General features: G+C 40.6%; 1 protein-coding gene across 3 annotated transcripts in view; it reads right to left on the reverse strand.

The window, feature by feature from the left end:
• Nucleotides 1-12767, reverse strand: part of ESRP1 (epithelial splicing regulatory protein 1) — a 60086-nt gene that overhangs the window by 45778 nt on the left and 1541 nt on the right. For all 3 annotated transcript variants that reach the window (XM_088471362.1, XM_088471363.1, XM_088471361.1), the window contains exon 3: nucleotides 8333-8446. In XM_088471362.1, the coding sequence (XP_088327488.1) occupies nucleotides 8333-8446 (114 nt within the window). The remainder of the gene's footprint in view (nucleotides 1-8332; nucleotides 8447-12767) is intronic.

Raw genomic sequence — 12767 nt, forward strand, 5'->3', positions numbered from 1 at the left:
GTATGCATTGTATACAGTTTTAGGATTAGAATCCTACTTCACAACACCTTGAATAGATAAAATTATATCCACACACATATATACATACATAGTATGTACACTTTAGATAATTCGATTTGACTTTACAAAGTTATATTTTAAACTGCATAAATAAAAATGGGAATATGCAGAGTTTCTTGAGCAACAAGAGCTGCAAAATAATAATAATAATAATAGTAAACACAAGACACAAACCATTGGTGATCTAGATCTTTGGGCTATACAGTAATGGCATTACACCAGTCACTGCACTCAATGTGGATCTATGATGCTATGCTATATTGTGAATCATTCCCCAGTTTAAAGTAGCAGAAAAACAGAACAAATAAATTTTCTCTTCTATTAATATGGGTTAATTGTGCAATACTCCTTTGTAAAGTAATCAAAATAAGCACCCAAGCTGTAGATGTGTTGGAAAGCCTACACTGGCAGCAGCTACAGATAAGGAACAATTCCTTCTTGTCTCAGATCAGTTTTCAGGGCAGTTAAGCTGATTCTAACACTACGCCAAGCAGGGAAACCAGTCATGCCTGTAAGACTTGCTGCGACCGTCTCGCTTTCTTATACACCTGCATAGCCAGATACTAAGAAATACAAGGACGGTTTGCTCCACACATGTTCTCTTATGGGTAACCCACAATATCTGCAATTATGTCAGTCAATATTTACAACGCAGAAGGTCGACAAACACTTGCTGGAACTACATGGGGGGGGGGGGAGGAGAGGCTAACGAAAGACCTTTGTGCCAAAAATCACTTAAGAAACTCAGCGATGACAGACCGCAATGCACTTTTATACACATTTGTTGAAAGTTTTAGCTTGTTCCTAAGCCCTGTGCTACTGACTCCGGGAGGCTGCACAAGATACAGGATCACTTGTGTAACGGAGGAAAGGAGGGGGGGAGGGGGGAGGATGCAGCGTCTTTAAATAGAATATATTATAGGAGCAGATTCCAGTTTGCTTCACGCAATTAAGATCTCAAAAAGAGGGGAGGGGGCACAAAAGTGATATCCCAAATAGACAAATTGGGAAGAGAGATATTGCTCTGTATTTCCTGTGTGACTGGAAAATTGGCTGTGTATGAAATGACATGGATGTTGTACAACAGGCTGGGTTCTGGGGTGATAAGCTCATAACCAGGACTATCTGCTGTAGGCAACCCTTGCCTTGGAACTACGAGTTGCGGTGGGGGGTATATAGTGCATTGTGGACATACGGATATCTATTTCACTATTTGTGTGCTGATCTTTTGATTCACCTGCCTACAGATAACTGCTGTTTTTATTTCCTTAAATGTGTTAATTTTAACATTACAGTAAATGTTACAATCTAAAAGGATTACTTTTTAGTTTTAAAAATATGGAACTCAAATGTGCAAAATGTTGGTGTTAGGGACGAATAAAGGGTATATAATACATATGTCACTTACAACCTGTGTTATGGTTTATAAAAAAAAAAAAAAAAGAAAAAAAGGACACAGAAACCACCAGTGTGTTTAGATGACTTTCTAGAGTTGGCTGATAGTTCTGGAAGCAATGTGTAGAAGCCCATGTTTTCTATGTCTGTACAGGCTTGAAATAGAACAGCCATCATTTCTTGTGGTCTTTGAAATTGAATGTACTATATAAGAAAAGTACCTGGGGGGGGGGGGGGGGGGGATTATTCCAGGAAGAAGAACTGAAGTAGTAACCAATTAAAAGCCTGAAGGAAGAAAGCTGCAATATAAATTATCTGGTCTGCCATTGGCAAAAATCATAAAACCAGGTTTTGCTTTACTGAAAAGGTCACTAGAAATCAGTGGCGGGGATAATAGTAACAGAACATCTATAAAGGAGTTCCTGATTTTACGTTGTGGCTCTGCATGGAGGACTTGCACCATAATTCTCTCACCTGTATTTACCCAAATGATGGCCCGGGACACTTTAGATCAAGTGCTACAGATATAGTGTTGCTGGCTATTTTGCCATCTAACCAGGTCCTGCCCTAAAAACTAGATATGTGCCGGACCCTCTTGTTTTGGTAAAACCAACCTCAAGTGTTTTAATTGTGATTCGGTTTTGAATTTCTTTTGGACCAGTTTACATTCATTCCAAAACCAGTTTCTCTTTTTTTTTTTACAATCAAAGTTCCGCAATGGGACTGTTCTACTCGGAACCCCAAAAGGGATTTGGAACTAGGTCTCAGAACCCCCAAGTTCGGGTGTGCTCGTATTTCAGGAAAACCGACCCGCACATCTCTAAAGACTGGGATCACTGGCAGGACTATTCCCTGAACTAGATACATTTATGCCAATATTGGTTATGCTGTATCAACCAGAGTGTAGGACTGCAATCTGGCATTTTATACTAGATTACATTTATAGAAATAGGAGCTTAATATCTGGAAACTTTGGCACTGCTTTACTGTATGCACATTACCAATGTAATCGGGACTTCTATAAAAATATGGGTCTGGTGAGCAGTAGTCAGGAGAACACAAACGTTTTAAACCATGAGAATTAAGGGGTAGGGTCCTGGGTTTGATTCCTACCACATCTTTAACAGTGTGGAGTTTATATGTTCTCCCTGTGCTTGTGTGAGTTTCCTCCCAATCCAAAAATATACTGGTAGGTTAACTGGCTCCTGACAAAAATTAACCCTAGTGTGTACGTGTAGTGGGAAATATAGATTGTAAGCGCCACTGGGGCATGAACTAAAGGGAACGGCCAAATGTGTGCTATATAAATAACTAGGGGCGTATCTATAATGGGTGCAGGGTATGTGGTGCACACAGGCCCCCGGGTCCAGGAGGGGCACGCACCGCACATCCTGCACCCATACTTTCCTCTCTGAGGTCCTGAATCAGGTCTCCCAGCGCTGTTCAAACCCCGGAAAATGGCAGTCACGGCCATTTTTATGGCATTTTGCGCATGAGCTGTGAGAAGATTGATGCGCTGGTATAAAGGCGGCCGCGCCATTTCCCCGGCGATCTACGCAATAGACCCTGGGCATACTCTAGTGCCCAGTTGATTTATTCTGCGGTGTCCGGCGGAGAGAGGGGGGGGCCCGTGACAGGGGATGCACACGGGCCTCCTCCTCTCTAAAGACGCCCCTGTAAATAACGTAATAAAAACATATGCACTGTGGAACCCAAGCTTGTAAACCACAATTGCACATATGCAGTGTGCAGATCGACTACTCAGTGAACATATACAGGGGCAGATTTAATCAGTACTATTAAAGTCAATATAAATATAGAGGGCGATTCAATTGATTGCGATGTTCAAAGAGGTTCCCGGAGCTATTCAATTACAGAGTTAAGTTTTTCTAGTCAGACTTAACATTGCACTGTTACGTCTGACTAGAAGCACTTAAGTTGGAGAACACCGGTTAGCGTGACTAAAGCAGGGTGTTTAGTTGAGAGAACCTGCATTTTCAGACTTAAGTGCAAGCCGGGATGCAGTTAGCGGTGCACTAAGCTGTAAAACATCGTGGCCGGCACTTTACTTGGATTTCAGCTCTCACCTCGGAAGGGGGGTGCATGCCGAAATACTCCTTAAGTTGATTTAACATCGTGGCCAATTGAATAGCCCTGGGACCTCTTTCCCAGCGATATTCAACATTGAAATCGCCCCCATAACTCTTCGTACTCTAGAGCAATAAGAAAGTTTAGTTTGCAGTATATCGAATGGAAGGAACCAGCTTGCCTGATGTGCCTAGCCTTAATAGATAGAAACAAACATTTTCAGATGATTGACTGCTAAAAGTAGCTTAATGAATAAGCCCCAGAGGCACTGACCACTAGAAGCAGTAACTGCATACACTTCTTGTACAATAGAATTCCTGCTCTTCATATAGGAGGTGGTTGATAGTTGGTCACCGCCAAAGAGATCTGCAGGTGGTGTGAACTGTGCAGCTTGGACCACAGGAACCAACGAACAGTAACAAAGGCGCAAAGTAAAAAAGTGGTTTGTTCCAGTGCCTCTGGGTGGGTGACTTCCAAGATGGTGTACCACAAGAAGATACAACATATAGGGCTCAAATCAATTCAACACGAATGTGCTCCTGGAGCCATTTAATTCTGCGCACTGTTAGGTCATGGAATGCCCATTCTCCCGCCCCTTGCACCTTAAACAGGGTTTTCAGTTGCGAGAACAGGCATTCTCTAATGAAATGTCCCAGCGCGATGCTGTTTCCGCCACGCTAAGGACAGAAAACAGCATCGTGCCTGTACTGAAGGATTTCTGGTCACATCCCAGGAGGGATGCGAGAAGAAATCCTTAGTCGAGCTAGCAGCGTACTGAATTGAACAGCTCCGAGACCTCATTCCTGGCGCTATTAAATTCGCGTTGAATTTAATCGAGCCCATAGTGTACTCTGCATGTGATAAATACTAGGCTATATGGATAGATATAATCCATTTACAAGTTTTAATCTACACTTAGGGTGGTTTTAAATTGAGCCGCGCAGCACCAAAGCTATTCAATTAGTGGTGGGTTAATCGACACAGGCGTCCCCGCAGTCGAACTGAATCTCGCAGCTCAAGATAAAGGCCCTCATTCAGAGCCGTACGCTCTGAGCAGAGCGCACGCTCTGAATGAGGGCCGCCCTCCATAATTCTGGAGCATCCTCCTGGACGCTCGTATAGCTGTGGGTCACAAAAATAAACACCAAAACGGGCTCATTCAGGGAAAAAACCCATTCATTTCGCAGTTTATGCGGAATCTCTGCGTTTCCGCACGTGAATCCAGATTTTTCAACACGGAAAAAAGGCTAATTGAATAGCCTTTCCCCGCACCACAGGAATTTTGTCAGTCAATTAGCAGCAGGGTAAACCCCGCAGCTAATTGAATACCCCCCATATAGTAGAGCTAGAAAAGAGCAATTTGTATTTACCAAATAATGAGAGCAGAAATTAGGACCACACAGTCCAAATACAGGAGAAATGTAAAAAAATAAAAATAAAATTGATTTCCTTCTTATGATTATTTGCCAAAGTAAACATTTTGGAGGGAGTGAATGAGTAGATGATCCAAGAGGATATAAAATTATACAGCTGCAACAGTCTACTGTACTGGACCACTGTCCGCATCCTCGGGTAAGGAAGGAAATCAGGAATATAAAAGGACCATCAAAAGCACACATCCTACCATCAAATGGTGAGTGCCATCCACAGAACCTCAACACGTGTGTTATACAGTAGAAACCTAGGTTTTCCTTTCTGTAACCTTCTCCTGAGGATTCAAAAGTATCCTCCACACATTGTTTCAATGCGCAGCCATCGTATAACTGAGATTACACAAAGATCAATTCAATTTTGAAATTGATGAATATTTTAATCAGCTATAGCATTAATACCAATGACAGGTTAAGAGAACAACAATGATTCTCTCGCTAGAACGGAACCTACCAAGGGGTGGGGTATATCAAGCAGCAAGTGGACACTCATGGCACATGTCCACTAGGCGATATTCATGAACGATAACGGTAGTTATCGTTCATTAATTGTGCAAACTGTCGGAAACTACCAGCGATTCGCGCTGTTGTTTCTGACATCAATCATCGCCTGAACATACCGGTCAATCTGCCGATAACGACAGACTTACCATGTTCAGGGATGGGGGAGGGTGCCTGCACTGAACGATATATCAATCAGTGTGGGTACCGCACAGTTTAATGAACGACAGAACGATAATGATATTGTTAAGTCCTTCTCTAGTCGCCTAGATGATGTGTGCCTTCAGTTCTTGAAGTTGATGTGTTGGAAGCAGGAAAAAAAAATAAAAAAAATGGGCAAAAGATGGGTGGTTTTAATATTCTGGCTGATCGGTGTATGTTAGAAGAAAAAAAAAAAAAAAAAAAAAAAAATTTAACAACTCCACGCATACCATATTGAATCCTAGTTTTTATCACATTACAGTGTATACTATTTTATATCTCCATTGTTTTTAGTGCACCATATTCAAAGTTACCCACTCTTAGGAGGTTGTAGGTGGCCTAATTAGTACCAGTGTCAATTTAATTTAATCTGGGCTCAAGCATGGATATCCTTAAAACCTGTACTGTAATGGCAGACCTTGGGAACCTCTGGTTTAGGGAAACCTACGCTCCCACAAGGCCCTGACTTATACCCATTTTCCACTGAAAACTCAGATCTGAACTGGGTTTTTGGACTTAATTCCAACCCAGGTCAGACCCAGTTTACACTGTACCTTCAATCCAGGTTTTCCTGTCTCAGCCCCATTCACACTGAACCCAGGTCTGCCCTGCTCAACTTGTGAGGCCATAAAAAGTGGAAAGTAACTGCTCCACAGCCACCAATCAGCTAATTTTAGGCATTACCCAAGTCCTATAACGCCGGTCACGCCATTTAAACTGCACCATCGCTTGGGTCCATCCCGGGTTCAAGCCTGGTAGCTACCTGGGTTTGATTCCCAGGTTACTTGAGCCGGGTTATATTTCAGGGACCCTTTTCCTCTGAGCCGCTACCCAGGAAGACCCAGGTTATTGCAGCAGTGGAAAAGGGGTATTAGTTTACTATTTAGTCGATGTAGACGGGATATAGCCTGATTGCACTTAAGTATACAATTAATGATCTACGGATGCTTTGACCTTCTCCAACCCAGTCACTGATCTAAGTTTACTGTGAGGGGACATGTTTCTAACTGGTATGTATCACTCCATGGGTCAAATGTAATAGCCCACAATTTGCAGAAGCCAGCCAAATTCCAGCTAGATAGACACTAGATTTAAAGTGGCAAATAGTTTAAATGCAAAACCAACCTTTAAAATCTGGTAACCATCTCACCAAAATCTTGCCAGCAAATCGCCTATTTTACATATGGCCCCATGTCTCTGTATGTACGATTTTATAGGCTATTGCATCCTTTACTTTATAGGTTGTAGTGCCTATTGTTATATATTCGATTGTTGTTTTGTATGTTCTTTATCAAATAAGACTGCCAAAAAGATAAATAAAAAAGTGGTATCTATTCTAGTAATAACAGTCACAGCAAGTCCGCAAACATGGGGGGGGGTCTATTTACCAAGCCTTGGAGAGAGATAAAGTACCAGCCAATCCACTACCATCATTTTTCAAACACAGCCTGTACAGTGACAATTAGGAGCCGAATGGTTGGTACTTTACTTCCGTCCACACACACTCTCTAAGGCTTAGTACATAGACTCCTTGGTTAGCCAAGAACCTACACCTTGTGCAGTTTCAGTCACAGGAGTGGCCACATTATGTGTACCTGACAAAATCAATAACCTTTCAGTGTTGCCCCAAGTCAGTCATTAGGCAGATAAAAGTACAAGAGGTGATGAATGTAGTTAAAAAAAAAAAAAAGTGACATCTTTATTTGCATCCATGTCAGTCTTTGCTATAAAAAAACCTTGTGCATATGAAAAACAATTCCAGACTCAAAATCATCAGCCTTTAAAACGTATGCGGGCCCCCTTCCCCCCCACACACTAGGATGCATCCCATCAATTCAGTGGGAAGCACTAACATTACGCTGCGCAACTTGCTTCAGTGGTTACTGGTCCTAATAAGATGCCAGGATACATGTTACAGCATACAAGCAATGGGTACATTAGAAGACTGTTCTTTTTTTTAGAAAATGACTAGCACAAAATAGGCCAAATAAATAGTTTAAACACTAAATTAAGTAATAAGAACAGTTATTATATACTTAATGGGAAAACTGAAGTCAACAGGATTGCACAATAAACTTCAAATTATATCCAAACTGTAAACAGAGATCATTTAGTGTCTCTAAGTCCACTGGGTAATAGCTTTAATTAGAAACTCTATTTTAATGGTTTCATGTTACTAAACACATGAAAGACACAAGATTTTATGTAACCAGTAAATGTAACAAAATCTGCAGCAGTACGACTACAATTAATAACAAATGAAAACACACCAGTTATATCCTCATTTATAACTGTGCGGAGCCTTCCATCAATATCTCTGTATTAAACGCCTTTAACTACTGTAGGTCTATCAAGCAGCGAATATAGGTATTCCCAAAACACTACTGTTACAGATCAAGGGTTCTATTAAATACCAAGAAGAATCAGCTTTTCCTAAAATGAATAGAAAACCTTGTTCAATATATAGAAATGTAATAAACCAGTCAAAGATGATTTTAAAAGGTTAAAAAAAAAAACCACACGATAAAACTAAACATTTCAAACTTAAAAACACACATGATAAAACTAAACTTAAAATTTAAAAACACAAATAGTGAAAGTAGCGCAACAAAACCCCAAATATCTTTCATGGTGTATAGTAGAGACTTTAGGGTTACCTTTTTAGATGCCTCTGGGTGTAAAACTTGTCTGATATGAAGCTGTCCGTCTGTGCACAGGCAGAAAGAAGTTCCCACACCAATGTTTATCTCATTGCCTACTGACTGGTTAAACTGTAATTCAGGAAGACATTGACAGTGTTATTATGAGAGACATAGAACCAGGACATTATCCAACGTGTGCCCAGATACACAGAGTGCAAGGGCCGTATTGTAGATCACCTCCTCTCACCCTTGTAAAGACTGGAGAAAGGTTGCCCATAGCAACCAAACAGCTTCTGCCTATAATGTTAATGAATGTACTCGATAAATGCTACCTTAAAAGTTGACTAGTTGCTATGGGCAACTTCTGCACAATTTAGAAGGCTTGAGACATCTCTTTAATTCAAAATAATGGTGGTAAATTGCAAGTACTAGGGCAGACACACGGGTCATTTTGAAACATGGACAACTTGGTCCATTAATAATCCTACAGAACCACTATAAAATGGGAGTACTGATACACAGCTGGGGTATGTATAAGCAATTATGTGCTACCATTTCATACAACATTATAGCAGTGGAGTCTGTAGCCATCATTCATATAAATTAAAAAAAAAAAAAAAAAAAAAGAGCCCGGAATGATTACTAACAGATACTCCTAAAGATGGTATTAACGGATACTATGCCCCAACTCCATTACATTTTCTCCTAAAGCTGAACAGCATATCCAATGGCAACTGCCTTTTTTGGCAAATTATGGAAAATTCATTGTATACATATATAACAGGCTACCATGCCAACGGAACGACCGTTCTAACAGAAACTCAATGCCCTCACATCTATAGAATAGCTTTGTTCCAGGCAGTAATAGACTGAAATATAAAACTATTGTTTTTCAATTAATACCGAAGTTTAAACCCAGCCCCATGACAGAAATATTACAGTATGACAAATTGCTTTGACTATATAAAACAGACATGACAACGGTTTTCACTTTTAAGGGAATAGGACACTGGTTGCTGAGAACTTCTACTACTGTGCCCTAAAGGCTCTTCTTAGTTATCCATACCATGCAGGTTGGTGGCACCAGTGAGACAATCCAATGCTACCACAGGACTAGACATGCATGACAGAGCAAGCCTTTACATGCACAGTAGGGACAAGACTGTCTCGCACAACATGGTTACAATTTATTGAAGTTTAAGGAAACAAACTATCTAGAAGAAAGTTAACAAGTTAACACTTATAACTAGTTAACATATATTCAAGTTAACTGTAAAACGACAATATACTGTATTGTTTATTCATATGGCACCAATCACATTACATAATGCAGACTCTGCTATCATATAGACAAGATTGTAAGCGCTCATGAGCAGAGCCCTGTTCCCTCACTTACACCATCATCATCATCATCTCCTCCCCACTGCCAACAGCGGCACCCAACCTTTGGTATCGGCCAGCACGGCTTATTTGGATATTATGGCTGCTGATGCAGCAATGTCTATAAATCATGTCCATGTTCTACAATGTTTTGTACTTAGTCGCTTTTCTTGTTTTGTTCATACCGTTTCTGTACTTTGTAAAAGTAACACAGAATCCTTGTGATGTCACATAAATAAAGGATAATAAATATAAAAATCGGTTCAGGTCATGTTTGTGCTCCTGTTCAGAATTCCCCGTTACATAAGCTTATATCATAAGGCAATTAACACACAAACTAAAATATTATATACACAAACACTCCATTGCACGCTAAATTGTTGAGGCTGCAATTAGAATATTAAAGGTTTGGTATGAAATAAATCAATCAATAGTGGTATCCCGATGCATGAAGATCCCAACTGGGCAGGCAAGTACCCTAACCCTCCCTTATGTGGTTACTAACCCCAACCTCCCCCCCAGTGTTGCCTAAACCCCACCCCCACCCTGCTCCCTAAACCTAACCGTCCCAGAGGGGTGCCTATCCCTAACCTAACCCCCCTATCCCCGAGGAACGTGATACTTACTGTGTCCTGACATACAGCATTCCAGCAGTTGGGATACCAACGATGCTAACCTTATCTCATTGGGGATAGTGGCATCTGCATTTTGCCAGCGGTCGGGATTCCGGCATCGGTATATCGGCAGCCGGGATCCCGTCCGCTGGCTTTTTAACTACGTCTTGAATTTTAGAAGGTTGTAAGTGACATTGCCATTTATTGATATCCAGTGCAGTACATTAGTTTCAGGTTTTCTACAACTTTTGTTGTATTAATAATAAAATTATTATCATCATCATCATCATCATTATGCATGAGCAACTTCCTGGCCATAAACTTGCAGCAAATGTTTGATCAGTTATGGATTGGGAGAGGGGCTGGGGAGAAGAGATTGCTTTCACTCAGATAGATGACACAAAATATCAAATCTGCCTGGGGACCTTTATCATATACATTTGTATCCCAGAGTACGATTTACAATTGTAACACTGTTAACAACTGATTCTACTTGTGCTGCAATGTCATTCATCTTACTAGACTGTGTACATGAGCAATTGACTTACATTTATGACACTTCCTAAACATAATGATTAAAACTATATAGCAGATATAGTTGACTGTACTGACATGAACATAGTATATGGCAGACAGATATAGCTGATTGCACAGACAGATGAACATTGAACGTCATTATAGTATACGCAAATGAAAGGAAGAATGGAGGGAATATAGTTGATTTGGCCTACAAACTATATAATCTGTGACTATATATTTTTAAGATGGACATTATAGGGGGTATTTACCAAAGATTGGAGAGAGATAAAGTGGAGTGAAACTACTAACCAGCTTCTAATTTTAAAGGCTGTGTTTGAAAAATGACAGTTAGAAGCTGATGGGTTGGTACTTTATCCCTCTCCAATCTTTGAAATAGCCCCCTAAAAGTGAATTTACATTAACAGCATTGTTTATGGTTTAGTACAATGGTGTTTCAATCTATCAAATATTACATAAAATCTTTCTTCACCATCAGTTACATTTAGGTGTATAAAATCATATGCAAATTCATAGAAACTGTAAAGCAACACTTTAAAGGGGGTATGTATAAAATTTTGGAAAGCGAGAAAAAATTCGAGAGAAAGTACCAACCAATCTGCTCCTAAAGCTGGGTACACACTGAGCGATGTGTACCCAGCCAATATGTTGGCCTGACATATCGGATCATGAGTACACATCAGAACGAGGTAATAATCGGCAGAACGATACCTCATTCCGTCCTTTGTTACCTGCAATGGGGCCACTCGTGATATCGTTCGTTTGTACATGCAGCACAGCGGACCGGGCGATGTCACAATTGGCCGCAAGAGCAGGCCTATTGGCCATATACATGGAACGATGTGACAGATATATCGTTCCGATTCGCCCGAAAACGACATATCATGCCTACATAGGGGCCTATTTATCACTTCATTTTTACAAAAGCAGGTGAAAATGCACTTTCACCTGCAATTGTAAAAGTTAAGTTATCGGGCCATTCATTCAGAAGGTAAAGCAGGAGATATCACAGATATCTCCTACTTACCTTCCTCTTGCAGAATGGCCCGCTGGTCCCACACACTAGTATGGAGACAGAATTCATCAAGCTCCGAAAAGGTTATATTTTTGGAGCTTGACTGTGGGAACATTCGCCATCTTCAGATGGCGAATGCTCCTGCTCCGGGCTTGCAACCTGCTCCAGGTCCGGGTTGCGAAGAGGGATCCTTTCAGATCCCTCCGCCGGACATCGTGGCTCTTGTGCGCATGCATGACCTGTAGGTCACGCATGCACATACCTGTCACTGCTCCGAAAAGGAGCAGTGAAGCCGCTCGCGGGGATAGCTGATTTTGCACCAGATCAATGATGAATTGCTCCGGCAGCCGCGGCGAGTTTGAATGTTAGTTATTGGGGTCCATTCTGACCGAGATAATTAACATCATAAATATGCCCCTGTGTCTCAGTGTGTACCCAGCTTAACTGTTATTTTCAAACACAACCTTAAAAAAAAAATGTAAGTTAGAAGCTAATTGGTTGGTACTTTCTCTCTCTCCAAGCTTCGATAAATGCATTTGGAGTAATAACACATGATGAAAGAAAGGACATAAGCTGACTGCTGGATACCAGATTTATCATACCTTCCAAAGAGGACAAGTAGTGTTGGCCACAGCAGCAAATGGCATTCTAGTTATCATTTTTATAGAATGTAGTAGATAAATAATAAGTCATAACCTCATCGGTTGCTATGGGCAACACCTCTACTTGACTTTGATTTATGAAAACTTCTATAGACGACAAGAACCATAAATGACATATACAAAAAAAAAAAAAAATTATATCATACATACATACATACATTATATATATACATACACATACATACATACATATATATACACACACACACACATATACACACATATATACACACACACACATA

Source organism: Taudactylus pleione, unplaced genomic scaffold (assembly GCF_031769625.1).
Source record: "Taudactylus pleione unplaced genomic scaffold, aTauple2 ptg000114l, whole genome shotgun sequence".
Taxonomy (NCBI): Eukaryota; Metazoa; Chordata; class Amphibia; order Anura; family Myobatrachidae; genus Taudactylus; species Taudactylus pleione.